A 27,597-nucleotide genomic window follows, 5' to 3' on the forward strand; every position below is an offset into this window, starting at 1 on the left:
TCTTCAGAATTGTAGAAATGGTGATGATGCGTGCATACATTTCTGGTTTCATTTGCAGAATTTGAATCTCAAACATGAATGGAGTAAAGACTGGGGGGAAATGGCAGAAAGTTTAAATGGGAAGGCAGAAAGCTGGTTGGTGCTAAGACTAAAGCTCTCAGAAATACTGACCAGAGTGACAGCATGGCCTCGACTGAACCAGGGGTGGCCAGGAGAGCAAGTGAGCAGATGAACTGGCTTAGCTCGGAATTGCTTTGCAATCTCAGAGTCTGGATTCAAGTCTCAGTTCTTCTACTTCTAGTTTGAGCAAAGAACTTAACCTCCCTGCAATTCAGTTTTCTCATTGGTAAAATAGAGACATCATAAGGATGTTATGAAAGTTACAAGGATGAAATAAAAACCATATAGGTGAGATAATTCCTATAGTGCCTGGCCCTTACACTCAATACTGTTGGGATCTGTTTTCCTTCAGACTCTGAGAATCAAACCCAGATGCCGTGTTAGATGGCACCCTCACCTCCCAGTTCTAGAAATCTACTTAAAACGTGGATGTCTGACGCAGCATGCATTTTGGTTGCTATTCCTCTCTCTCTAAATCAAATGCTTTATCTTTTCATGGAGACTGGTTTCCTAGTAGGTACAAACTGGCTCTTAAGCAAAGGATACACTCCGATTAAAAAAACAACAGCAATTTCCTAGTGGTCTAGTGATTAGGAAAAATAAATACAACAGCAATGACAATGCAACAGAAAACCTTGGTTATCTTGGGCAGACACCATTTTTCAGCAATCCAGTTTCACTTACTGAAGAGTTCACTCCAGAGAGACACACAGCAGGGTTGAAGGGAGAAGCTTTGAAAACACTTCAAGGCCATAACCTTATGTAAACAGAAATCTTATCATTAATAATAAGTATAGAAAATTACATGTTTGATAAGTGAGAGTGTATCAAAGTTGACAAATCTTCCCCTCTTTTCTGCCTTCTCTGCTCTGGCAGGTCCTGGGGCAGAGCTGGGCTCAACTCAGCCTCTGCTTATCCTTGCTGGTTTAGCTCAATGAGCCGGCCTGCAAACACAGCTAGGGTTCCGATCATGCAGACGAGCATGAAGACTCCGAGAAGAATGTGGTCCATCACCATCGCAACATACTTCCACTCCTCGGCCGCCTGGGAGAGAAGAGAGTGTTAGAATTTCCCTAAGGTAGTTACTGGACTCACAATGTTCGTGCTTTGCACCATCTGTGGGCCCTTCAATTTGTAGCTCTGGAAGCCCTCAATATCTCTTGGCTGGCATTCTGATCTTTATTTTTTGAATAGGTTATTCACAATGATTTAAAAAGTGGCCTAAAGTGGTCACCAAGGTACATCTTATCTCTTGAATGCCAACTTATGGGTCAAGCCAAACCCATCCGTCCATACTCATGCATTTGATCATTTATACCCAGAGGTGCAGATTACAAGCCGGGAAGCTTACGTTGTTGGACTCCTGGTCTGATTTCATGGTCTCTGCGATGTATTTGACGCCCTCAATGGCACTTTTCACTTCCGGGTGTTTGATCAGCGGAGAGTGGAAGCCCATGGGCGGAGGCCCTGGCTTCCCAGAAATGTCAGAAATATCAATGTCTTCTGTAAAAATCTTTTTGTCTTGCTTTTCTCTGGATGGTCTTTTCATTGTGGAGAAAAACATAATATTTGGGATAGTGTCGATAAAAACCTAACATAAAAAAAGAAATCCACGAATGAGAATTACTGTCAACAGGGCAAGCACCAAACTGTCTTTGAATGAGCAATGTGATCTTGGGAAAGTTATTCAGCTTCTCTGGGCCTCAGCTTCCTTGTCCTTAAAATAAAAGGGCTATACAAGATTTTCTCAAAGATTCCTTCATTTGTACCCTGGGGCATGTCAAATTACTGTGGTTAACAGTGATGATTCTGTAATGTGAGCGGTTCGCCACTGGAGGGAGCATGTGTGCAGCCGTTGATCTCACTAGACGCCAATGACGCTTAAGCTTCAGGACCCCTCCAGGCACCGGAAATGCCCCAGCGACGCGTCCTTAGGCTCTTATGGTTAAAGGAGGGGCCTCTCCCCCTCAAATTCATAAGCTTCCGGTCTCACAAAACAGCTAGACCGTTTTCTTCTGTTTTCTGTTTCTGAAGAAACTGAAGCATAGGTTTTGCCAGGAGTCATCTGACAGCTTTTATAGAAACAGGGACTCTTAATCTCCTCCAGAAAGAGTACATTGTAAGTGGTAGTTTCTCTGTCAATTCCTGACAAATATTTTGCATTCTGCACGAAAGATCCTGGACTTTAGTGACTCTGTGAAGTTTTATTTTTTAAAAAAGGACATACTGGAAATGTTACATTTTTAAATTCAATAACATAAATATTTGATACCAATTTTCTCACTAAAACTCACTTTTTGACCCTCCCTTATCTAGCCCCTATCCCATCTCTAGCCCTAATTCTATTCTCAAAAGATGATTTTGCCAGCAAAAAATAAGTAAGTCTGTTCACAAATTGGAAGACATACAAACAAATCTTGAGAATTTCGTGGCATTTGAATAAAAAGACAGCAATGTATTCATCTTTTCTAATCAAAGAGATTCTGTAAGCTTGAATTTGGAGTGGGTTTTGTTAATTCTGTTTTTCTTCTGTCTCTGGGAAGGCTACGTGAGTTATTTATTCCTAGAGTGAAGCTAAAGAAACTTAGTTCCAAAAAATCCCCAAAAGCCCAGAGAGGACTCTCAGTTCCTAAATACGCCCAAGTGTTAGCTAGAACTCCACCGGCTACATTGAAGGGGAGACCTGTAGATGTCCTCTGCATGAAGCTCATGGGGGCCACGGCCACTCACCTTCCGCACCCACTCAGGCATGACGTGGGTGCTGGGTGAGCGGTGGTGCGTGTTGATGACGATGACGGTGATGATGATGGACGCGATGACGAACACCATGGTGAACAGCATGTATTTACCAATCAAGGGCACAGCGCTAGAGGTGGAAGGGATCAGCTCCACGATGACCAGAAGAAACACAGTCAAAGACAGTAAGACAGAGATGCTCAGAGTCATCTTCTCCCCTGGAGAGACAAAAAGGAAACACAACAACCCACTTATGATGGGCTGATTGTGCCTCCCCCCACCCCACCCCTGCCCATTTATATGTTCAAGTCCTAAGCTCCAGGGCCTCAGAATGTGACTGTGTTTGGAGTCAGGGCCTTTACAGAGGTAATTAAGTTAAAATGAGGTCATATGGGGGGTGTGTGTGGGAGGGCTAATTCAGTATGACTGGTGTCCTTATGAGAAGAGGCCATTAGGGTGCGGACAGATACACAGAGGGAAGACCACGTGAGGACACAGGGAGAAGATGGCCATCTACAAACCAAGGAGTGAAGCCTCCAAAGAAACCAACCCTGCCAGCATCTTGCTCTTTGACTTCTAGTCTCCAGAACTGTGAGAAAATAAATTTCTGTTGTTCAAGCCACCCAGTCTGTGGTATTTTGTTATGGCAGCCAGAGCAAATGAATTCGCCACCAAAACCCAAGGGTGAGAGACATGTGACTGGCATGTTCTCAAGCATTATTCTAAGGAAATTCTTTTCTGCAAAATTTCCTATGCGACGACCTCCACACCTTCACTCTACTGCAAGTGGCAAGCATTTTCTTTAGAGGCTGCCCAGAAGCAAATAGCTACTTCATCTCATGGCCAGAATTCCATTTCTGGGTGGAACCTAAGGAATTGAGAGGAGTTCTGGGCTGGCAAGTTGGGTGTGGATGTTGGTTTTTTCTTCTGCAGCAGAATGTATTAAAACCTTATAAAACTGAACCACAGCCTGGCCTACTTGTTACCCAGCAGATGGATGGACAGCCCAGAAGTACACGTATATTTTTCTCATTATGAGAGCAAGCTGCAAGACAAAACCAAGAAAAGGGCAAAATCTGAAAGGCCAAGGACTTCTCCATGGCAACCTGAATGATCTTCTGATAACAATGATTTTAGAAAGTGATTTCTCACTTTCAATTAAGAGGAAGTTCATCTTCTCACCTATGTCTTTGTTTTGTTTTGTTTTTCATTTTAAGGAAGCAGGGGTTCCCCTGGCCCTGTAATCTCAGGAGTCTTGGCTGGGTAAGCATGGTAGCAGGAAGGCTGGGGCTGGACGGCACGGGGGTATTTTTGTGGGGATTGACATGGTAGAGAAACTTTGGAAGGGACTTTCCTTGGACTGGTCTTGCTGTTGGTGTTCTGGGAAACCTTGTGCTGCCCTGCTTTCTAGTACGGAGCTCTGCCCATACTGGATGCTTCCAGATGCTAGCATAGAAGTATGTACAGGATACAGAGTAGATGCAAACAAGAAATTGTTAATTCTACCTGGTGTGTAGGCAAGGCTTCAAAAGTGAAAAAGAAGACAGAATTCTAAATACAAAATATTTATCAAGTCACATAAGATTTCTGGATTAATCGTATGATAATAATAGCTAACACTTATCAAGCATGGTCATTGTCCTAAATGCTTTTCAAGCATCAATCTTTTAATAGTTATAGACACTCTAATTAGATTCCATAGTGCCCTGACAGTGTTTCCTCTATTCACTTTAAGAAGTTCCATTTGATTAGAAAGTTGAAAAAAGGTTTGTGTTTGTGATCATTTGTTTAAAAACAAGTACATTCGCTGGAACATGCATTCTGTGGGGCGAGGCACTTTCTGTCTAATTCTCTGCTGTCTGCCTGCCACATAACAGCGGCAAATACTTGTTGAATGAGTGAATGAATAACCTTTTTTCCTTCTTGGCAAGTTGGATTTCAGCTTTTATGGGTTTTTAAAAAAATAATTTTGATAAAATTGCTACCTGGCGTACATTTGAAGACTGTCTGTACCAAAAATTGTTTATGGGTAGTGACTTCCTGGCAGGCATATGAGTACCCTTTTCCCTTTCTTGGTAGATTGTTGGTGTTTGATGAAATTATGTCACAGATGTGATTACTCAGTAGGAAGTGAGTGAGTTGTCCAGGCTGATGTGTGAGAAAGAATGGCCCCTTGGGAGGTGTGGTCTGGAAAACAGACATGCAAGAGCTATTTCATATTTTCAAGTGACAAACAATGGGTACAGGATTAGTCGGTACACAGAAAGTGACTTCACAGGGGCATGAGAAGCGCCTGTAAACACACACCTTACCCAGGACATTTCTGGGCACACAGTTGGTATTCAGCAAATAGGTGTTGGTGGTTAATTCACTTTAACCGAGCTGTGGATGTCATCTTTAGGGTCATGTTCAGCTCTCTGCCCACTCCGGATGTCTGCCCCAGCTGTGAGCTCCACCCACGGTGACTTTCCCTGCTGCACATGGCCGCTCAGTAAATCCATCCTCCCGGTGATGATAGTTTGGGTCTCTGCCTGTTTGTTAGCACATGATTATTTCTAGCTTTCCCCAAAATAGCAGCGCGAGAGCCATCAGCGCCAGCAGCAGCAGTCATGGCAACTGCACCCACCTGAGTCTGTGGGCAGGTAGAACACCAGGCCAGTTAAGAAGGAGAAGAGCAGGCAGGGGATGATGACGTTGACGATGAAGTAGAGCGGCAGGCGCTGCATGACGAAGTGGTAGGTGATGTCCAGGTAGGGGGTGGTGGGGCAGCAGGAGTAGAACACCCAGTGCTTCCAGCCACGGGACTCCTTGATCACCCACTCCCCGCTCTCCATGAAGTTGCTCAGGTCTGGCTTGTCACTTTCCTGAGAAGTGAAAGGAGGTTTGGAGATCCCAGCCACATCAGCCCGAGGAGGGGCGAGGTTTCACAATCAGCAGTGACAAGGCCAGGGCTCCAGCTCTGTGGGTCACATACCCAGAGGGACAACCCTGGGCCACTAATGCTTTGGGGTCTTAGGTTCCTTTCCTGTAACATAAGGGGGTTTGACTATTGGTATTCTCCATTTTGGCTACACATTCAAGTCACCTGGGGGCTTTAAAACATGTTGGTGCCCCAGCCCCGCCCGAGGCTGATTAAATCAGAATTCTGGGCATAGGGAATCCACTTAAGCTCCCAGTTAATTGTCAAGTGCAGCACATCAAGAAGCTTCCCAACCAATTAGAGCCATCAAGCTAGATGAGTCCCAAGTTGTAACTGGTGCTGAGAGCCTGTGCTTATCCAGGCTGAGTTGGAGATCTGAATCACACTTTTCCTGAAACCAACCTCGTCCCATGTAGTCACCACCTACCGGATTGATGGCCACCACAGAGCCATCGTAGGTCCAGGTGCCCAGCTTCATGCTGCAGTTCTGTTCATCAAAGGGAAAGTGGGTGACGATGATCTCACAGTAGCTTTTAAAGATGGCTGGAGGTGTCCACGTGATGTGGCCAGTGTAGTCCAGGAGCACTTTGGTGAACTTGACAATGGCGAAGTCACCATCTGCACTACAGTTGGGATAAAAGAGGAAAATGGCTCCAAGTGACAGATGAGCCTTCCATTCTGCTAGGGGATGTTAACAGGAGACAGCTGTTAATTATTCAGGCACTAATTATAGAAGCTTTCTTTTGGGCAGTGTCACTTTTTATCTATTGCAATGTTTCCCAAATTTGATAATAACAATCACTGGGGTGCTTTTTAAAAATGCAGATTCCTGCCTACCGTCTAAATAAGCCCCAAACCAGAATATCTGGGAAGAATGTGAGAGCCTACAGTTTTCAAGAAATAACAGGTAACAGGGGTCCACTGCATCCCAGATTTTTTTCAGTCCTCGGTAGTATTTGTAACGTTAATCTCCATCTATCCACTCCTTGATGTACTTTGAGAGTTAATTGGGAAAAAAACACAGGAATTTTAAATGAAAGCACCTGCAGCAGCTCATTACTGTGACAAGCAGGCTAGGGGAGGAGTCTACTACCTTTTCAAGAACTATTTAGAACTCAGTGAGGTGGGTCACAAACTCAGATGCCTCCAGGGCAGGGCGGGTGAGGATGGTGCTGAACAGAGAGCCCCTCCTCTCAGGAAGGCACCACTACGCCGTGTCCACGTGGAAGTGAAGGCCCAATGTTGCCAGGTATTTGGATTCTTCCTCAGAAGTTGGAAATCTAGATTTGTTTTTTAGATCAACAATTTCCAGATTTTTAAATGTGGGATTTTTCTAGAGAGTTTTAAAAAATCCAGATTTTAATGTTGTATTTCCCCATTTTCAAATGTTGGTGATAATTTCTTGTTTAAAAAAAACACCATGGGAGGTACTGAAAAATAATAAGCCACTTGTGCAGGACCTATTTGGTGGGCAGCTCACTCTTTCTATAAACAGCCTGTGTCCAAGGACGTGGCAGAGAGCAGGGCGTTAGAATAGATGTTGAATGGGTGGTGTGGGGTGGGGCTGGCCACAGTGGGGTTTATGTCCCTCAGTGGGACTTAATGTCATATTGGCCCCTCATGTCATAAATCAAGAGATTTTCTTCCCATTGACTTTTCTTTGGGCCTGAAGTGGGGGCTTTTTATCAGAAAACTGCATGGGCCTGGACCTTCCCAAAAGAACCTCACAGAGCAGAGAATCATAGGTTGGTCAGTCTGCCTCTATAAGCAGGTGAGACAGGGTTCTATCCATCAGGGTGTTTCTGAGTGTGTGTGTCAAGAGGACCAGAGGGTTATCATCGCTTCCCTCAGATTCTTGCTGAAAGAGAAACTGGACACAAGGTAGCCAGCTTCATCAGCCCATTTGTCCAAAAAGGTTACACAAATGATTGGATAATTTGGCTCAAGCTTGAATGGACAGTATGTGGTAGAAAATCAAGGCTGGCTGATTGGGGAGGGGTCATCTTAAAGGGTATCATTTTCATTCGCTACCCCGTAACCTCCCCTGAGTCTGCTAGGACACACAGCTTGCTTGACCCCTGACACATGTTGTATAAAGTCAGACCATAAATCCTTCCAGCTGGCGTCAAATGCTCCTGCCTGGGAAGGATGCTCTTTGAAAGGAATATTCCCTGACAAATGAAGGGCGTATGATAATGAAAGTGTCATTAAACCAGAGTGTCTTGAATCACATTCTAATTTCACAACATGCAGTCTGTCTCGGGGCCCAGTGGATGGGTAATGTAGGTGTCCCTGGCTGTCAGCAGCGCTTGGTGTCGGGGTGGCACTCAGGATGTGATGAATAGCAACCCCAGGAGGTTCAGACCTATTTGGTAGGGAGGACATTTGATTCCAAGGAACCCGGACATATGACATTTAGGTGGTATGTTTGTCATGTGCCCTTCAGGAACTCTTGGGGGTTAAATGTCCCCCACCCTCAGTCCAGATTCAATTTGGCTCTGATAATCGTTTCTCTTCATGACATGAGACACCATATGGCACCCCTAGTCTGTCGACTTGGCTCTTGGATTTTAAGGCTTATTTAACGTTAGCAGTGGTGAGAAGCACTCCGGCGTGCAGCCCTTCCACTAGGGCACTTGGCCCCTCCAGCCCCCCAAGAGCTCCCCGTCCCTTCCCTATCCATTTTGCTTACTTGTTATAGAGAACAATGTCTGGGCGCCAGATCTTTTCCGAGGGAACGTGAATTTTTTTAACACCACCATAATCATCTGGATTCCATTTTAGGTTGTAATCCACCCATTGCTAGAAACAAAGACATTTAAAGTCTAGGGTTATTGAGAGACCTGAGAGTCATGGCAATTCAGATATTGGCAGAAATTGTGCTTCAGTAAGAAAACTTTGATTCAGAATTTAGCTTTCATTTTAGTAAACAAGAACAGCAAACATATAGCGCTGGCTGTATGCAGGCTCTGTTCCAAGCCCTTTAACTATACTATTAATAATTCATTTAGCCCTCCCAGTCCTATGAGGTAAGAGCAATTATTGGCCCCATTTTACAGATGAGGAAACAAGGTGGTACCTCTGCCACCTCCCAGTCATGCACCTGGGAGGCGGCAGATCCATGATGTCACACTGCCCCCAGGAAAGGAGAATGACCCTAGTGTGAACATTTTCCTCAAGTAGGCATCACTGTTTTTAAAAAGTATTATGGGCTGGGCGCAGTGGCTCACGCCTGTAATCCTAGCACTCTGGGAGGCCAAGGCGGGCGGATTGTTTGAGCTCAGGAGTTCAAAACCAGCCTGAGCAAGAGCGAGACCCCGTCTCTACTAAAAATAGAAAGAAATTAATTGGACAACTAAAAATATATAGAAAAAATTAGCCGGGCATGGTGGCGCATGTCTGTAGTCCCAGCTACTCGGGAGACTGAGGCAGAAGGATTGCTTGAGCCCAGGAGTCTGAGGTTGCTGTGAGCTAGGATGACGCCACGGCACTCTACTCCAGGCAACACAGAGAGACTCTGTCTCAAAAACAAACAAAAAAAAGTATTATGGTTTCTTACGTTACAAAAGGTTGAGCACCCAAAATCTGAAATCTAAAATGCTCCAAATTCCAAAACTTTTTGAGCACCAACATGACACTCAAAGGAAATGCTCATTGGAGGATTTCAGATTAGGTATGCTCAACTGGTAAGTATATTAAAATATTCCAAAATCTGAAAAAATTGGAAATCCAAAACACTCTGGGCCCCGGCATTTCAGGTAAAAGGTGCTCAACCTGTATATGTCCAGTGCAGCAAAGTTGGATAACACAATGTCAATGGGTTGAATTGTGTCTCCTAAAATTCATACTGAAGTCCTAACCCTCAGTACTTCAGAAAGTGACCTTGTTTGGAGACAGGTTCTTTACAGAGGTAATGAAGTTAAAATGAGAGGACAGGCACAGTGGTTCACGCCTGTAATCCTAGCACTCTGGGAGGCTAAGACAGGAGGATCCCTTCAGCTCAGGAGTTCGAGAGCAGTCTGAGCAAGAGCGAGACCCCATCTCTACTAAAAATAGAAAAAATTAGCCAGGCTTGGTAGTGTGCGCCTGTAGTCCCAGCTACTTGGGAAGCTGAGGCAGGAGGATCCCTTCAGCCCAGGAGTTTGAGGTTGCTGTGAGCTAGGCTGACATCACTACACTCCAGCCTGGGCAACAGAGCGAGACTCTGTCTCAAAAAAAAAAAAAAAGTTAAAATGAGGTCATTAAGGTAGACCTTCATCCAATATGACTGGTGTCCTTATAAAAAGGGGAAATTTAAACATATTTACAAATATATGTATATCCCACATGTACACAGGGAGAACCATGTGTATGTGAAGACAGTCACCTACAAGCCGAGGAGAGAGGCCTGGGACAGATCCTTCCCTCATGTCCCTCAGAAGGAGCCAACCCTGCAAACTCCTTGACTTTGGACTGCTAGTTTCCAGAATTGTAAGATGATAACTTTCTGTTGTTTAAGTCACCCAGTTCGTAGTTCTTTGTTACGGCAGCCCTAGCAAACTAATGCACACAGAAAAGGCCAAAGTAAGAACATATAAACAGAACCCAAACAGAATCCATTCTCCCACCATCCCAAAATGCTCACTTTCAGCATTTGGGTATATACCCCTGCTACCCAAATTGATTTCCTATGGGCCCAAGTTAATTTCAGGGTGAATAAAAATGACTAAAATGCAATTATCTAGCTGAATTACCTGTTTCAGACGAACATTGGTTGTCACGATCTGATTTACTTCATCCTGGAAAAAGATAAGGCCCCATCTTTAGGGGGTGGGGGAGCCAAGGGGAGGAGGCCCTGGGGTGTGGGTGCACGGGGCCTGAGCGCTTGTCTCACCACGTTGATGAGCTGTATCAGCTGCAGGCCCACGGTGACCTCCACAACCTGGCGGTGGTCTTCCACTGGCCGTACCACACTGCTGTAGTCTTTAAATAGCTTTGCCACCAGACGGGTCTCATGTTCGGAGCCCAGGACAAGGCCAGCTGAGACAGCAAATGACACACAAACTGTCAGATTCTGTTCCCAAATTCCATACACACGAACGTGAGGAATTAAGGCCTAATTAGTTAATGGAAGGCACGCAGCCCCCTTGTGGAAGGGCTCCCAAATGCGGCTATGATTGCCTTAAGTTCCTTTCCAAGCAGAGTTGCTGGTGTGGTCCCTTACCAGGCAACAGTGGGGCATACTCTGGACAGGTGACATTCCTTGATATAGCCCCCGGCTTAATCAAGTTTGGCAGGTACACACAGCCACACACACGAAGAAAACATCCACAGAAAAGCCAATCTCAGTATTTCTGAGTCTTATCACAGTGTAATGAAATTCTGGACTGGCTGGCCTCAGATCTCATGAACAGCCAAAACTGGATGCTGGCTCAAGTCCACTAGAAAGGCCATAGTTAACAAAGTGGAAAATAACTAGGGTTGGTGAAATGGTATTTCCTTAACGAGTTAAACAGAGTTACCACACGATCCAGCAATTCCACTCCCCGGTATGTACCCCAAAGATTACGGCACTATTTACAATAGCCAAAAGGTGAAAACAACTCAAGTGTCCATCCACAGATAAATGGATGAACAAATTGTGATATATCCGTACAATTCAGCCATAAAAAGGAACGATATACTGATACGTGATACAACATGCATGAACCTCGAACGCATTATGTTGAGTGAAAGAAGCCAGACACAAAGAGGCAAATCCTGTATGATCTCATTTATGTAAAATATCCAGAATAGAGGCCGGGCGCCGTGGCTCGTGCCTGTAATCCTAGCACTCTCGAAGGCTGAGGCGGGAGGATCACTTGAGGTCAGGGGTTTGAGACCAACCTGAGTAAGAGTGAGACCTCATCTCTACTAAAAATAGAAAAGTTAGCCAGGTGTAGTGGTGTGTGCCTATAAGTCCCAGTTACTCCGGAGGCTGAGGCAGGAGGATTGCTTGAGCCCAGGAGTTTGAGGTTGCAGTGAGCTATGATGGCGCCACTGCATGCCAGGGTGACAGAGAGAGACTCTGTCTCTAAAAAAAAAAAAAAAAAAATCCAGATTAGAGTCCATAGAGTCAGAAAGCAGGTAGGTACTTGGAGGAGAGAGAAAATTTTATGTAATGAGTATTTTACCACAATTAAAAAAATACTACTGCTGGTGGATACATGTCCCAGTTGAGTTGTTAAAATAGACTGAAGTCTCTGTGCTTCGTTTACCTGGGTTTGGGGCTCCTATTTGGAACACGAGTGATTCCAAATAGAATCTTTATTACATTTCCCTTCAGGATAGAGAGCGATACTGACTAGTACTCTCAGAGCCCACAGCCCTTGCTGTTCGATATGTTATGCGCTCCTCCCCAGCCTTGGATGAACCAGGCGGGCAGACGTTCTCACCGGAGATTCAGAGGCTGGATGAGTTGCCCAAGGTCATGTGGCTGGTAAGGGCAAAGCTCGGATTAGAACCCTGTCATTCTGCGCTGTGCTCCTGCACCAACTCTTCATATTAAGAGTGTGTTGTAGGCTGTCTGGGAACCCTTGCAACTGCATGTACCACTATTCCTATGAGAAACGAGTTCCAAATTCCAGCAAGGGCTTTATGAAGGATCTTTGTAACTGAAGCCTTGCATGGATTGAGGACTATCTGTTCAGGGCTGGGAGAGGAAGCAGACACACGATCCCTTTGTCCTGATCCATGTAACCAGATCTCCCTTTTCCGCAGGTTATTGCTGAAGCCACCATGACTTCTCCCTGGGCCAAGAGGACTTAAAAATCGAATGAATGAGATGCTTTCCCTTTTTGGTCAGTAGTATTAACTTATCACTTCTAAGACAAATTATTATTTTTCTTTATTATTTTTCTCCTTGAGTCCTACTTTTGGAAGAGTTTGTCAACAAAGTAACTGTGAAGTAAGAAGTAATTACTTTTTCTATTTTTATTAGTCAATAAAAATAATAGCTAACACATCCAACCTTTTATGTGCTGGACACACTTCTATGTGCTTTGTATATACTTACTTTTTCAATCCTTGATGGGTGAGGTAGGTACTATTATTGTCCTCCCTTTACAGATGAGGAAATTGAGGCTCAGAGAGGTTAAGTGACTTGCCCAGATTTTATAGGTGGTGGAGCCAGGATTCAAATCCAGAACCGATTTTCTCAACCACTCTTTTTCACCCAGAACAGTGAGTGGGTCAGCATAAATTGCAATGTTGTGCAATGAATCAGTGCATTTTCATCCCCCCAAAGTGTATGTTTAAATTCTCCCATAGAGCTTTGTTGAAGCCCCTGTGTTTGTGTTATCTTACTGAATCCTTGCAATGATCCTACGAGGTAGTGTTCACTCCTACTTTGCAGATGAGGGAATTGAGGTACAGAGAGCTAAGTGATGTATTCATGGCTCCCCAGCTAGTTGGTGGTGGGATTGCAAACAGAGGTACTTTGCCTCCTCCCCAAAGGGAAATGTATCATTTCCATTTGGATAGTTGAGCTTTCAATGTAGCTTAAATATCTTCATTGTTACCTTCATGAACCCTATGTAGGGAACCCCTGACCTAGCCTGTCTGTACATTTCTAGTTTCCCAAGTTTTCTGAACCCCAAAGTTTCTAAGGGCACTCAAGGTGCCCAACCATGCAGAGCTTTCATGTGGCTTCTCCCTAAAACCATCTGCATTTGAGGATGTTCCAAGGGACTGTGTTGTTGAAAGACCCAGTTTTTGCAGCCACCCCATTGAGCCCCTGGGACCTAGCGATCCTTCTGTCCTCCAGGCCTTGTCTGTCCCGGGCCCCATCCACTCCATGGTGGGGGCTGGAGGTGGGAATGGATCACTGCATGCCATGGCCAGAGTTTGAAGCTGTTGCTTTGGCATTGCCCTGGGCTGCTTATTTTTAAGTGATTGTTTATTCCAGTTTGACAGGAAGAACATACTAGAAAGCAATGGCTAGAGCAGATGGTCAGCATTATGTAGCAGGAAAATTATGCAGACCAACCCTCTGGTCCACTAAGGAGAACGGAAAGAAGGGGAAGTAGGCATGGCCAGCTTTCCAGCGACTCACCGCCTCCTCTCCCACCCTAGCTGATAACAAGATGCCTTGTTCCTCCCATAAGGAATTTCTGAGGAAGTCTCCATTTCTTAGATTTGTTTCATTGGTATTCTTTTCTTTTTTCCTTTCTAAAGCAAGGTAGAGTAATAGAAAACTTACAAGACTTGAAGTCAGAACTCTATGAGTCCCTTCCCAACTCCAAAATGATCTGGAGAGTTGGACCAGTTCTTCATGATTCAATGAATCACAGTAAATACTCTTCATAAAAAGGTAGGATGTAAATAAGCAAGCATGCAGGTAAATAATTCAATAATGTCTAATCTCCCTTTTTGGCAAAATCATATTTGTAATCTTTATACAGTTAGTGGTAATATTAATTCATTCATCAAATATTTGTTGAGCATTTACTGTGTGCAAAGCCTTGTTTTAGGGGCTTTGAGGTATTCAAAGGTGAATCTGACACGAATCCTATCTTCCTACCCTCATGGAGATTGGCATTTGTCATTTACATAAATAACTGCGAACAAATTGGAAAGTCCTATGCTGTAAGAAAGGTGGCAACGAAGTTCTTGGGATTCCATAGGTGGAAGAAAGGAAAAGGTTGAAATGAAAAATGCTGTATAAAGAGAACAGACGTCATTATGTGTTAAGCTAACACAGAAAAAATGACCCTGATATAAATGAGAAGTTTGCCCATGAAGGACTGATTCTTAGCAGGAGAACTCAACCAAAATTTCAAACTGTTCTTCTTGTACCAGACTGGTTCAATCTGTATTTTTATGTAGGAAACAGCCCCTAGGTTAGGCAAAAAGAATTTAGAACAGTTACTAGTCACTGTGGATAGTTCTTATCTCAATCTGATGCTATGTCTCTTGCTACCTTTGGCAATTTTGGTCTGTGTTTTCTGACTGTGCTTGTAACAAACCGACTTTCCAACTGATCACATTCCAAGGTTCGTAAACCAAGTGACCTTGGGCGGGTCAGTTCATATCTTTCACCTTCAGTTTCCTTATAATAAAAAACTGAGGGTGTTGGACTGTGGATCTAGCTCTAAATTTCTATGAACCACCTGCAGGAATTGATACCAGCAAACTCCAGGTTTGATCTAAATACATATTACATACTTCTTTTAATAGCTAACCATGCATTTTTGGAGGTCTTAGGTGTCTTAAGAGATCTCCTAAGTATTTTTACATGGAAACATATCATTTAAGAATTTTCATTGAGCGTGGTGTTTGTACACACACACACACACACACACACACACACCCCCACACCCACCCACCCCCCCACCCCCAGGCTAGCTTTGGTTGGATCAAGTCCAAATCCCACAGGATATAATTTATCTGAGTTTAGGCTATTTTCCTCATCTCTGCTCTTGAAAAAATTAATAGTAAAGCTCTTTACCTCTTGCCCAGAAGGCCTGTGTTTGTCAGAGAAATATTAGAAAAGAGAAATCACAGGATGTCAGCCACCTTGTTTCTCAGTTGGGATGATATCACCAGTAAACTTTCATATGAAGCAATCAGCAAACATCTCCTGTTTCCCTCTACCGGAAGTTTGGGACTCAGGATAGTGTTTCGGCTGCTGTGTTGTGACACATTCCAGACTAGAATGCAGGTCAAGGGCAGTATGGGTTTTACAGTTTCAATTCAAACCCAAACCTACATACAGTAATGTCTTTTAAAAAAAAGTAGACAGAAATGCATTCATACAGAATTTTTTTTAACTTCAGAAGTTTGAAAAATATATATTTCTATCTTTGTGGAGTTTAGTTACAATTATTAACAGGTTTCTGTCTCCAGCACATGTAGCTGTCAATCAATTCTCTTCATTGTTAGAATTCTCCTAGAGCAGTAAAAGGACTTGTTAACTATATTGTTTATGATTATAAGTCACAGCTCTAAGGCCCGGTAGTTGTTCAAATACGAAAGCAGCCCAGGCTGCTACAGTGGTCTATAGGTGAGCCAGGTTCTGCAAGTGGTGCTGAGTGCTCATTTGGGTGAGTTGGGTGCCAGGCACTGGTGGAGGGAGAAACCTGCATGTCTACCTTATAGCTTTTGACACAGACTAAAAATCTCTATCTAAAAACCCCATGGAGCCAACATCAGGAAGAAACGGACAGAGGCCCTGCCATTCTGCATTCCCATCAAAGAAGCAAGACTTTGGTTTGGGGGCCTCTAGTGCTTCAGCCTCAAACAGAGCCCTCTCCCCACCCTGATCCCAGCACTTACCTGAGCAGAGGCCAAGGAGCAGGAGGAGAGGCCAGGGCTCCATGGGCTGTGGGTGCTGGTGTGGACCGGTGGCAGAGCAGTGTGGACCGGTGGCAGAGCAGTGGCCTGTGCTGCTCACTGGCACTCTCTGGCTGGATGCTTCGCTGCTAGAGGGTTTGGAAAGTGGGTCGGCTCAGTGGAGCTATTGTTTTACACCACCTGTTTGCTGCAGTGACAGCTGGGCTGCCCACAGCCCTGGAGCCCAGGGAGTCGCTGAGGGCCTGACACTATTACAGATGTGCCTCGCTTTACACAACTGCTGTACCCTCAGAAAGTTGAGTATGAACTGCATTCCATTTTAAATGCACCATGAGTCAGGTCTTAATGAAAAAAAAAGTAAGGAAGAAATTATTTTGAATGGTGAGCAACCCCCTCCCTTTTGTGTAAACCAGAACTTCATCTCTGTGGGTTGATTTGATTAGGGTTATTTGGCCTGAGTAGACAGCTGTTTTTGCTAAACCACAAAAGTCCACATTCTGCAAACGTGAAAATTCATTTCCTCTGCTTCAGGGTTAGGCCTGGGGCTTTTGTGACTGCATGAATCCCAGAGAAGTATGGTTGGTGTTGGTGCAGAGTTCCCCATGTTTGATTGGGCTTGGTTTTTAACAAAGATGGCTTCTTCCATAAAACTGGCTTTACTCCCCCGACCCCCGGGTGGCTGTTCCAACCCGTCTGTGTACCAGGCAATACCTCTCCCACGGGGGCTATTAGCTGGAGGAAATCGCCCACCTCCCCTGTTCTGCTGTTCGAGTGAAGAGTAATTGCTGGGAAACGGTGTCCCACCACGCCAGCAGCTGTTCCATGTTCCAGCTTCCTCCCATCGTTCCTCTGCCTACTCTCGCTCAGGGAAGCAAAGAGCAGAGTGGTTCCGCTTTTCAATTCCTCTGTTTAAAAAACACCCTAAGAAACAGCAGTTTGTAATTGCTCAGTTTGAGGCGTATTTTTACCCAAACTGAGCTTCTTTGCAGGGTTTGAAGTGGGTTCATAGGGGGAAGCAGTTAGAGATACGCTACCTGTTCCTTCTGTGACTCCTTCCCAATTGGATTGGGTGAGAAAGGTCTCACCTCTCAAGCCAAGGTCAGCATCTGAACAAATCCCCCCAATCATTAGAGAAGGGGCTTGGGGGATAGAGCAGAGAGCTGCAAGCTCACATTACTTAGATTTTTCTGTTTAGGTGGTGGGAGGTTGGTTAACTGTTGGTGGAAAAAAAATGGTTCTCTGCCTTCCATAGCATAGCCCTGTGGCTGCCTGGCTGGGGAATACATCCCCCCAGCCCCACCCAGCCCCTTCCATCTAAATGGAGCCATGTGACTGAGCTCCAGCCAGGTGAGAAGTTTTCTTAGACTCACAAACCTCCTACCAGAGCCCATTCATGCCCTTCTAGTGCTCTGACCTGCTGAAATGGACTTGACCCTGAGGTCAACCTCAGAAGCCTCATACTGAAGGTGGCCTTGCTTTTGACATTCTGAACCCTTGACTGCCTGTGTGGAGGGAGCCCCCCACCAAACCAGTCACCACACAGCACTGTTTCAGTGAGAACAAAACATATATTGTGTTGAGCCATTAAAATTCTTGGGTTTATTTGTACAGCAGCTAGTATCACCATAGTTAATACAAAATGTAGGCCCTTGGAGTGGGATCCTGCAGTTAAAAGTAAACTCTAAAATATATAGCGTTGCAGAGGAGACAAGAAAAGTGATATTGGAGGCTCAAAAGATGAAGACTCATGTTATATATAGCAGCAAATTATTTAATAAAACAGTTTTCCTCAGTTTCTTGGTGAGCAAAGCATCTACTGAGCCTGAGGCTCCCGGAGAGGAGGTTGATGAGCACAAAGTTAGTGCGAGTTGGTTCTTGCTTGCTTTGCTTAGCAAGTCAGTACATGGAGGAGTTGAGCTCAGGCAAGATCCACCGGTTCAAGAGCAGAAATGAAAAAGGAACAGAATGAGTCCAGAAATCTGGAGTCTTCTGCTTTGAATTCCAAAGAGCAAGTGATAACATGGAAAAAAGGCTTTGAGCAACAAAAGCCTGTTAAGGCTTCTCCTTAAACATTAGTTTCACCACTACAGCAAAGGTCGGTGTAAGCCTGCTTTCTTCACACTGAATCCTATTTTTTCAACCTTCGAGAAGGTTGAAGGAGAGAGGCATAGGGGTTGGGATGCAAAGGAATAAATCACCCTTGAGAAGGGTGTCTAGAAAAGAACGTCTGTGTACATACTGACATGCGAAATGACTGGAAACAAGTATTTCAGAAGCTTATTAGGTATCTGAAGGAATGGGATTGCCAAAGAGTTCATGAACCCAGAAAGTAAAAGCTTTGGTTGCTCAAGGCTTAGAATAGTCCTTGAGTGCCCAGATGCACATCTGCAGAAAGCAGGCTACCAAATCTTCCCTGTCTCCCAAGGCAGGTGCTCTCCCATTGCCTGCTTCTGATGTGGCTGTGGGGGTTAAAGGTCAGGGAAGAACCTCCCAGGGGACACGGCCAGGAACCTCAGACAGCAACCGACAAGGGAGTTCCTCCCAGAGAGCAAATTCAGGTCGACTCAAGGAATCTGTCACAGAGCCTCTCGTGCCCACCCAGGTTCCCTTGGCTTTCTGCTTACTGCCAACACCTGCAATTCTCTGGCTGAGGGAATTTTTTTTTTCCTGACGATAGGAACACATGGGACAAGCTGGAAGTGCATAAATGTTACTGCCACCAGAAACAGGCCTCGACCAGTGTGGGAGGATAAATACCCCAGCTTCCTCACCCCTTGGCTGGCTGACTCCCAGGCATGCTTTACCCCATCCTCAGAGCTCCTCAGTGGGACAGAGCCCCTTTGCCCGTGGTGGACATGGCTTAATAACCCTCCCTTTGTTAGCTTCCTTCCCTTCTCTGTCTCCTTTCCCCACTCTGCCACCTCTCAAGTAAACTCCTTTCAGGATCAGCTTCTGGGGGTCCTCAAATCAAGACAATTTCTCCCACCACCTGGGCAGGGGGTCTTCACAATGATGTTACTGGGTGCTTCCCCGCATTTCCATCATCTCACCAAATCTCTTCTGTCGGGGGACAATTGAAACGGTAGACTAAAAACAATTCCCAAAACTGTGATTGACCTCAGGAATAAACCTATTTTTTTATTAAAAAGTTTATAACTCAAGTAATTTGAATTTGTTATAGAAAAATTAGAAAACAGACGAACAAAAAGACCCATTATCCTACCCAGAAATATTTATCATTAACTGTTTAGTTTGCATCCATTTATTTAGATCCTTTCCGTGTACGCATTCATGCATTCGTGCAAACATTTTTTTCTTTGGGTTTTGCTATGTGCCAAGCACCATTCTAGGCATTTGGGATACATCAATAAACCCAACAGAAGAAAATTTCTCTTCCTCAGGAAAAATGTATTCTCATTGGAGAAGGGCAATAGAAAGTATATGTATAAAATTACTAACAAGTAAATTGTTTAATATGTTATCAGATAAACAATGCTATGGGAAAAATAAAAAAACAGAGCAGGTTAAAAGGGACCAGGACAGCTGGAGGGGGATTGCAGTTTTAAACTTGGCAGGTAGGGTGGGCTTCGCTGAGGATGTGACTTTGGACGGAGGTGCGGATGTCTGTGAGAGGACATTCCAGGCAGAGTGAACAGCGACGGGGAGTCCCTAAGGGGAACAGGCCTGGTGTGCTCGGGCATAGGTAGAAAGCCGCAGGCCGGAGCAGGATGAGTGATGGGGACACAGCTAGGAGCCATCAGAGAGGAGCCCCAGGAAGGGGGACACAGCACGCCTCGTAGGCTTTTGCTGTGAGATGAGGAGCTGCTGCAGTGTTTGAGCTGAGGAGGGCTGTCATCCGACAGCTGTCAAAGGTCGACTCTGGCTGCTGTGAGGACACGAGGCTGTGGAGGGACAAGTTAGGAGCCACTGCAGTCGTCCACGTGGCCGATGGTGGTGGATTGGACCAGAGTGGTGGCAGTGAAGGAGGTAAGAAGTCATTGGATTTGGAAAATAGATTTTGACGTGGTATCTAACAGGATTTCCTGAAGGATTGGATCTGGGATGGAAGAAAAAGGCATTAAAGATGATTTGCAGGGTTTTGGCTTGTGCATTAGGAAGGATTTAGGTGCCAACAAGTAAATGGATTAAGGAAGCCTGTGGGTGAGCAGGTTTAAAGGGGGAAAATGAGGAGTTCTGTGACGGACGGGATGAGTTTGAGAAGTCTGTTGGAAACGTGAGCAGGCAGTTGGATTTAGGAGTCAGGAGTTTAGGAGACCTAGTGTAGGATAAGGTCAAAGAATGAGTACAGTCAGAGAAGAGATGAGGACTAACATTGGACAGCAGGGAGAAGAGGGGGATGCAGCAAAGACGGAGGCAGCAATGAGGCAGGAGCAGATCCTGCAGAGGGGGGCGTTCTGGAAGCCCGCGAAGGACCAGTACAGGGAGCAGGGAGGGCGGCGCTGTGTTCCGATGCTGCTGAGGGCGCCACAGGATGATAGCCACGACCTTGGGGCTCCACACCGTGGAGGCTGCTGGCGACCTTGACACGTGCAAAACCTGGCTGGAGTAGGTTTAAGAAGAACAGAATTGGAGGGACTTTACTGCAAAGGGTAACAAAGAAATACGGTGGTAACTGGTGGGAGAAATAGAGGCGAAAGAATTGTTTTGTGCCCCCTTTTTTGGAAAAGAGAAATAACAGCCTATCTACATGATGATCATAATGATCCAACAATAACGATCAAAGCAATTGATTGTGTAGCAGGGAGCAGGAAGAAACATCACTAAAATGTTTTAAATGGGATTTACTATATGCTTTTCTATAACTTGCAAAATATACAAAAATATGTTCCTAGTCAAATAATGTAGCTCTGTTTTCATTTCTAATGGCTGGAGAATATTCTATTTTTTGAGTGTACCATAATTTGTTTAACCAATCCCTTACTATTGGACACTTGGGTGGTTTCCTTTTTTGTTTTTATTTTTTACTTTTGCTTTGATTAATAATCATGCAGTGGACATCCTTATACATACAAATCACCACCATTTTCTGATTGTTGTCATAAGCTTCTAAACGTGGAAGTGCTGGGTCAGAAAGTGAAAACACCTTAAGTAATTTAATGCACATCAAATAGCCAAATCTCCATTTTAGAATCAAAGTCGCTCATTCTTGCTCTTCTCAGTTATGTTTTTCTATTACACCGATCACAGTTGCATACTGTTGCACTGATTGTGTGATTATCTGATTAATGTCCGTCTCTCCCACTAGACTACAAACCAGTAAGCGCGGAGACAGTGTCTGTTTCTGTTCACCGCTATGTCCTCAGCTTTTGGCTGACAGCCTGTCATATCGTAGGCCGTTGGTAAATAACTGTTGTTGGGGGAAGGAATGGATGTAATGCTTAATTCAATGATGAGAGTATAATGTCATTTGGGGATAAAATGAGGTGTGACTATTGATCACCCCCAATACCATGCAGAGTATAGCTCCAAGTGTTTGTAATTGACTCATGCATGAATGCAGTATATGACTTGGATAAAAGTCCTCTTTCTTGTGTGGCTTAATAAATTAATTGTGGCTCCTCCCAAGGTCACTTGTTTGGAGAAAACACCCCGTCCGTCCGTGTCTACATCTGGTGCATCTCCGTGGAACCTGGAGACCCCTTAGCTAAGCTCCCCTGCTTCCAGCACTGAGCGCCTCGGTCCAGTGGCCAGCAGGTGGCAACAAATGGCTATTAGAGTGGCGCTGGAGTGCGAGGGGCCCTTTTTGCCGGCCGCTCTCCTGCTGTCCCCCAGGCCCTGCGTCCTGGAAACACCCAGAAAGCCAGCCCCATAGCCCCTCTTTTGGGAGGTGTCAGGTGCATTCCTTGGGACCCTTGGAACAGCCCTCTCCCCACAGAAGAGTCCAGAGAAGGGTCAGTGCTCAGCCCCTGAAGAGAGCGCAGCTTTGCTTTTCTGTTTACAGAGCTTAGAGTTCCCAGGAACTTTCTGATACTGGACAGCTTAAGAGCCGAAGGAAATTCATCTGAAAGTCCAGATTTCAGGCTGTGAGATTTTGCCCAGTTCATACCAACTGACCTGCCTCTGTCATTATCTCAGCCTATCTGGAAGAGTCCGTTTCTTTTTATTCTATTTTTTCAGCCAAGCTCAGTGCCATGAAGCCAGGCTGACAGTTCAGTAGTAATGACTGGATTAGTTCTCATTACATTACACAAATGCTTGTTATTACATACAGGGCAGCTTGCTGCCCTCTCGCCGTGGGGCCACATGATCTTGCTGTTGTTTCTTCCAGTGGCAGGGATGGATTTGCCCCCATCCAGCTTCACGCTCTCCTTTTTTTCTTTGAGTCTAATGGTGGGGAGGGAATCACCATTTGTTGAGATCCTGTCGTCTACTATGTCATTCTCACAGCAACTCAGCCGGGCAGACGTTGCATGTGATGTGTCCAAACTCACTTAGGTCACAAGTAGCAGAGCCCACCAGGATGGGAATCGGACATCTCTGATTCCAAACATGGTGCTGCGTCCACTACACGCACGGTTCAGATTGTGCTTCAAGGAGCCCTTCTGAGGGGACAATGAGAGCAGGGAAGGAGAGACAGCGCATGGGGAGAAGTGGCCTGAGGCTGGTGCTACTTGCTTCCCACTCTTACTTCATTTAGAACAAGCGCACTTGGATTAAAAAAATATATATGTGTGTATACTTTACATTATATATATCATCTTTCATTTAACTTTCCTTTTAGAAGCAGAAAAGTCTGAGCCTCCTCCTTTCGTGGGATATGCTGTCTCTGGGGTACATTCTGACACAGCAGACTCATGGCAGGAGCAAGTGTGGACTGTGGCCATGAGATGGTGCAAAGCTCACAGGACTGAAGCTCTACCCACTTGATCAAGGCAGAAAATGCTTTGATGGCAAAATTCTTCTACAGCCAGCTTCGCATATGCTCTGGGACAGACATAAAACCAAGAAAAATGAGTCCGATGCAGAATCCAACGTATTCTACTCCTACCCCCCGCTGGTAACAAGCATGTTTTGAACTTTTCTTTGCTGTGCACAGTCTGGGGAATGGCAGTCTGAAGGAAAGCTACCGAGCCTGGGAGGCTGAGTTGAATGACAAATGAATAACTGGGGCAGAGAAAAAAGGGAGGTGAGAGAGAAAGCTGGGTATCGGGAGAGGCTGGGAGAATAGAGAGGAGGAGGAGATATAATTGGCCAGAGAACTTGAGAGTGAGAACGCAGTCCAAACGTTATTTTTAAGGAGCTTTGTTGGAGATTTAAAATACACTCCTACCTTTGGCATTTTCTTAAGAGACAGAAAGATGTGTTCTCAATTCTATTTTTCTGCTGGACTGAACCAGTGCCAAGACTGGACCATGTGAGATCCTGGGTTTATTTCGGTTACATAAGCAAACTTCAGTCTTTGCTGTGATTTGGAGTAGTCAAAGCCACGAATGTTTCTCCACTCCCATTTTGTCAGCTGCTTGAGTTTCTATTCTGAGAGGTGCTAACTGTTAAACATTGTTATTCACTTATGTTCCCTAAATAACTTTTAATTAGTTTTAATTTGGGCCAGGAATGTTCTACTGTTGACACCATGATGGGAATTATCAAAAACAAAATTAATGAAGAATTCAGAAAAAAACATGCACTAATATTACAGTATTTTATATCTATCTTAGCAGAGGCAATTTCAATTTTTTAATTTTGTGTTTAAATGATTTTTCTCAAAGCAGTAATTGCATTGGTAAAGTGGTTACTTACACATAATTTTCACCTCTCATGCATTTTTTTCAGGAATTTTCATATTATCTTCCAGTGGAATTAATTGCATTAGTACAAGAAATGTAATCAAATCAGTGACTGTACTTAACCTTTGAAACCTCTTATCTAGCTAGACAGTTACTATATTCATTGCACATTGAAAAATGGTGAGCATTTTTCAATGAGCATTTCATATTCTCACATGAGCAATAATGCTTTCACCCCAAAACTGCCGAAGATAAGTTTGTTAGGGCTCTGAGAATATTATAAAGCAGACAATACAAGAAATTTAAAAATATTGTTGTAGTTTTTAAATCTTCCCTCTCTCCTTTCCCTGTTCTTTTTTTCCCCCAAAATATTACAGGGGGTACAAATGCTTTTGGTTACATGGATCGTTTTTATAATGCTTGAATCAGGGCTATAAGTATGCCCATCACCCAGATAGTATTCATAGTACCTGTTAGTTAGGTTTTTGTCCTCCCCTCCCACCCCCTCACCTCTGCTTGATTTCTACTGAGCTTTACTTACTCTGTGCACCTGTGCGCATTGGTAAGTTCCAATTTAATAGCAAGTTCATGAGATATTTGTTTTTCCATTCTTTAGATACTTCATTTAGGATAATGGTCTACAGTTCCATCCAAATCGTTGCGAACCTTTTCCTGTTCTTTAAAACAGTGTTGTTAATTGTCTACTAACCATTAATGCATAATTCTAACAAAGACTTACATATCCCTTTGGGTAAAATTGGCCAACTATCAAAGAGCTAGTAATTTTGGGGACAGCCCTTAGTCTTTTCCAAAGCATGAAGCCCTTTTGAATCCTTTTGGGTAAAAGAGAATATCAAAGAGAATTCATTAAGGGTTTCTGATACACAGTGAAATATGCCTGTGAGGACTCTACACATGATAATACTCTAAGCACGCTCTCTTTTAGTGCCCAAACCTACAGAGTAATGGTAAATAAAACTTACAGGAGGCCATTGGTTTGGACCGAGTTTCTGCATTAGGTAACTAGACCAAAGCAAAATGGAGTCACTCATGCTGAAGTTCTGCACCACCAGGCCAAAACCAAGTTGTTTATCTGACCTTTCCAGAAATCAGGAGAGAGAGGGAGATTAACAGCCAAATCCCCAAATAGTCCAGTGGTAGCTAGTATGATAAGGCAATCCCCTCTGCTTTAACTCTTACAAGAAAAGTAACTTTGAAACAACCAATCTGCTTTTCGTTTCTGTTTCTTCTTTCTTCAACCTTTTTCTATCTATACAACCAACATCCTCTGCTCAGCTGTCGCGGCCCGGATTGCAGAACGGGGGATGGACACAGAAAGAAACACACACACACACACACAAAACGTACAAGACTGCAATGGGGATTCCACCAGTCGCTTTATTCTTATACTTTTCTCTGTCCGGCAGCTACTTCCTGGCACGTGACTACCTTGGGCGCCCTCAGGAAAATACATTTTCATTCCTTCCAGACGATTGCTTAAGGGAAGCAGATTGGCATCTTAACTTCTTGCATCTTAACTTCTTTATCTCATTACCGTATGCAGGACAATGAGACGCCTTGGCTTGTTTGCAAGACCCCAGGCGCTTGGTTATCTGTCATAAAGCTATCTGTCATGAGGAATAGTTCTGTTTGGTCAACAGGCCATGCCCAGGCCTATTGACCTCTGGCGCCAAGGAGAGCACACCCAGTTTCGCTGACTCTGGGCTTAAGCCAATTTTGCCCAGGGATGGTCCCTACACTCAGCTCCTTGGAACACTCATTCTTTTTGTACAGTGAGGTGTTGTTCGAGTCTAGATTCAAAAATGAAAGCCAGTTAAGATCTTTACCTTAAATCTGTTGTAATATTGTCTTTTGATAGTAATAAATGCACGAACAGGTTTCTTTAGAGAAAGAAACCCTGATGTGCAGGGTAAATTTGACAAGTGCTGTGGTTGAATGTGATATCGTTTACATTCTCATTTTCCTGATTTTCTTAAGTAATATGTAATTGATCTTGGGACTGCTCAGCCGATGACGGATGAGGATGGGCTTGGTATGTGACTGCACAGTGAATGGACAGAGTGACTCAGAGTTCTGCAGTTCAGCGGGAAAGAGTGTAGATGTGCTTGAATATTTGACACTAACCTTATCTTTTTGTTATAGAGGACTTACAACAAATTAAAACGTGTGTCAGCTTCATAATTATCTAGCTGGACTTTTAAATATTGGCTAGCCAAGATTGAATTTTATTCAAGCACTATTTCATCTGCCATGCTGTTTTAAGTATATTCGCCTTATGAGCCTTGTATTGGCCATGATCAGTACTATTTAAATTGCCAGCTTCCACAAGTCCCTTCTGTGGCTGACTCCATGCATCAGTGGTGCTAGCTTAGTTTTGTCACAATTCTAGGCACAGTGGCAGTCCCCAGGGGGGTCTTGAGCCCTTGCATAAACATGGTACATCTGCATGGAGCTTTGATTTTACTTGAAGAAATAAAAATTAGTCAATTTAACCATTTATTTAATGTGTTGTCAGTTCTTATTTAATTTGCTATGAAACAAACAAAATTATGCATTAGCTATGTTACGACTAAAACCCAAATGTTGATTAATACTTGCTGTGATAGAATAACAACTTGTAAACCCAGAAGTATGTCTGTGACGCTATCAGAGTTCCAGCCAGAAAACAACTGGTGATGCTGAGAAAAAAAGGACGATGACACTCGTCCTGGGAAGTGTTGGGAACGGCCCCACCTGGCCTCCAGGTGAGGCAGCCTAAAGCCTCCTCCCATCTCTTGTCAGTCTTCTGTCATTGGACAAGAACTCTAAGGACTTTTGGGAGAAGGAAAAGGAAGTCCACCCCAAAGAAATGGACCTGTTTTGTTAGGTGAGATCTGGAGAAACATGGATGAGCCCAGCGCAGGCAGAGCCCCTGAGGAATCTCCCTCCTACCTCAGCTAAGCCCGCACAGGGCGGGAGGTCCCCAGGGCATGAGCCCATCCTCTGAGAGCTGTCCCCTTGCTCTCCAGACCTGGCCATGCACCTCCCAATTCCTGGTGCCTGAACCCTAATTTTAACTGGGGTCACTGTTTAGCACCCTCTGGTGCCCTCCTGCCCTGACCAGCCTGCCTACCGTGGCCACGCAGCCTCTTGTAGGCCCTGTCCCAGCCCTGCCCTTGACCTGGGTCTAGGTTCCCAGTTCCTGTCTTTATGTGGTCCACTGCCGGACTACAGACCAAGTTCAACCAATGAACAATATCAAGCTTGATTTTTTCTGTGAAAATAAATATGAATGCAAAATTCACGTGAATATTTAAGACACAAGACCTCAAAGATAGGTGCTATTTGTGGCCCCCTTGAGCAGTCCCCGGGCCCCCTGGGCATGCATTTGTCCTCCTCTGCTGTGGGAGTGCCACCAGCAGACACTTGAGGAGCACAGCTCTGAGGGACATCAGTGCAAGGCAAAGGATTCAGCCCACGGGAGACGTCCTCCTGCAAGGTCGGAGAGGGTTCTCTTCACAGGGCTCTCGTCCTGCTGGGGAACTCCACACGCTTCCAGATCCCTGGCCTCATAACTGAACACTACGCAACACCTTCTGCCCCTCCTCCCAATCTGCACAAAATGTCAAAGGAATAAAACCAGTTTTCCTTCTTAGCGGTTGTGCCGATTTTATGCAGACTAGCTTTTTTCACTGTTTTTCTATAAAGTTGTTTTAGTGAAATTGAACTTTATGTGCTTGTTTTCATGTGAGGAACAATAAC

General features: G+C 44.5%; 1 protein-coding gene across 1 annotated transcript; it reads right to left on the minus strand.

Annotated features, from left to right (window-relative positions):
• Window positions 1–554: 554 nt before the first annotated feature.
• CHRNA1 (cholinergic receptor, nicotinic, alpha 1 (muscle)) lies at window positions 555–16,132 on the minus strand. Its single transcript, XM_012650725.1, has 9 exons — window positions 16,070–16,132; window positions 10,650–10,795; window positions 10,510–10,554; window positions 8,469–8,578; window positions 6,204–6,399; window positions 5,483–5,720; window positions 2,851–3,074; window positions 1,472–1,711; window positions 555–1,164 (listed from the first exon to the last, which is right to left on the minus strand). Exons 1-9 carry the CDS (start codon window positions 16,110–16,112, stop codon window positions 1,033–1,035), a joined length of 1,374 nt encoding a protein of 457 aa, XP_012506179.1. The 5' UTR covers window positions 16,113–16,132; the 3' UTR covers window positions 555–1,032.
• Between the last annotated feature and the right edge of the window lie 11,465 nt (window positions 16,133–27,597).

The sequence above is a fragment of the Propithecus coquereli genome, unplaced genomic scaffold (genome assembly GCF_000956105.1).
Source record: "Propithecus coquereli isolate 6110/MARCELLA unplaced genomic scaffold, Pcoq_1.0 Scaffold34, whole genome shotgun sequence".
In the NCBI taxonomy this organism is placed as follows: domain Eukaryota; kingdom Metazoa; phylum Chordata; class Mammalia; order Primates; family Indriidae; genus Propithecus; species Propithecus coquereli.

Bases quoted from the DNA above. Each gene is read 5' to 3' on its own strand.
- CHRNA1 (XM_012650725.1), bottom strand. From the start codon at position 16,112: ATGGAGCCCTGGCCTCTCCTCCTGCTCCTTGGCCTCTGCTCAG. The intron at 6,400-8,468 runs GTAAGCAAAATG...TCCCAACTGTAG, and splicing joins GACATTGTTCTCTATAACAA to TGCAGATGGTGACTTCGCCA. The intron at 5,721-6,203 runs GTAGGTGGTGAC...TTCACTTCTCAG, and splicing joins CTGTGGTGGCCATCAATCCG to GAAAGTGACAAGCCAGACCT.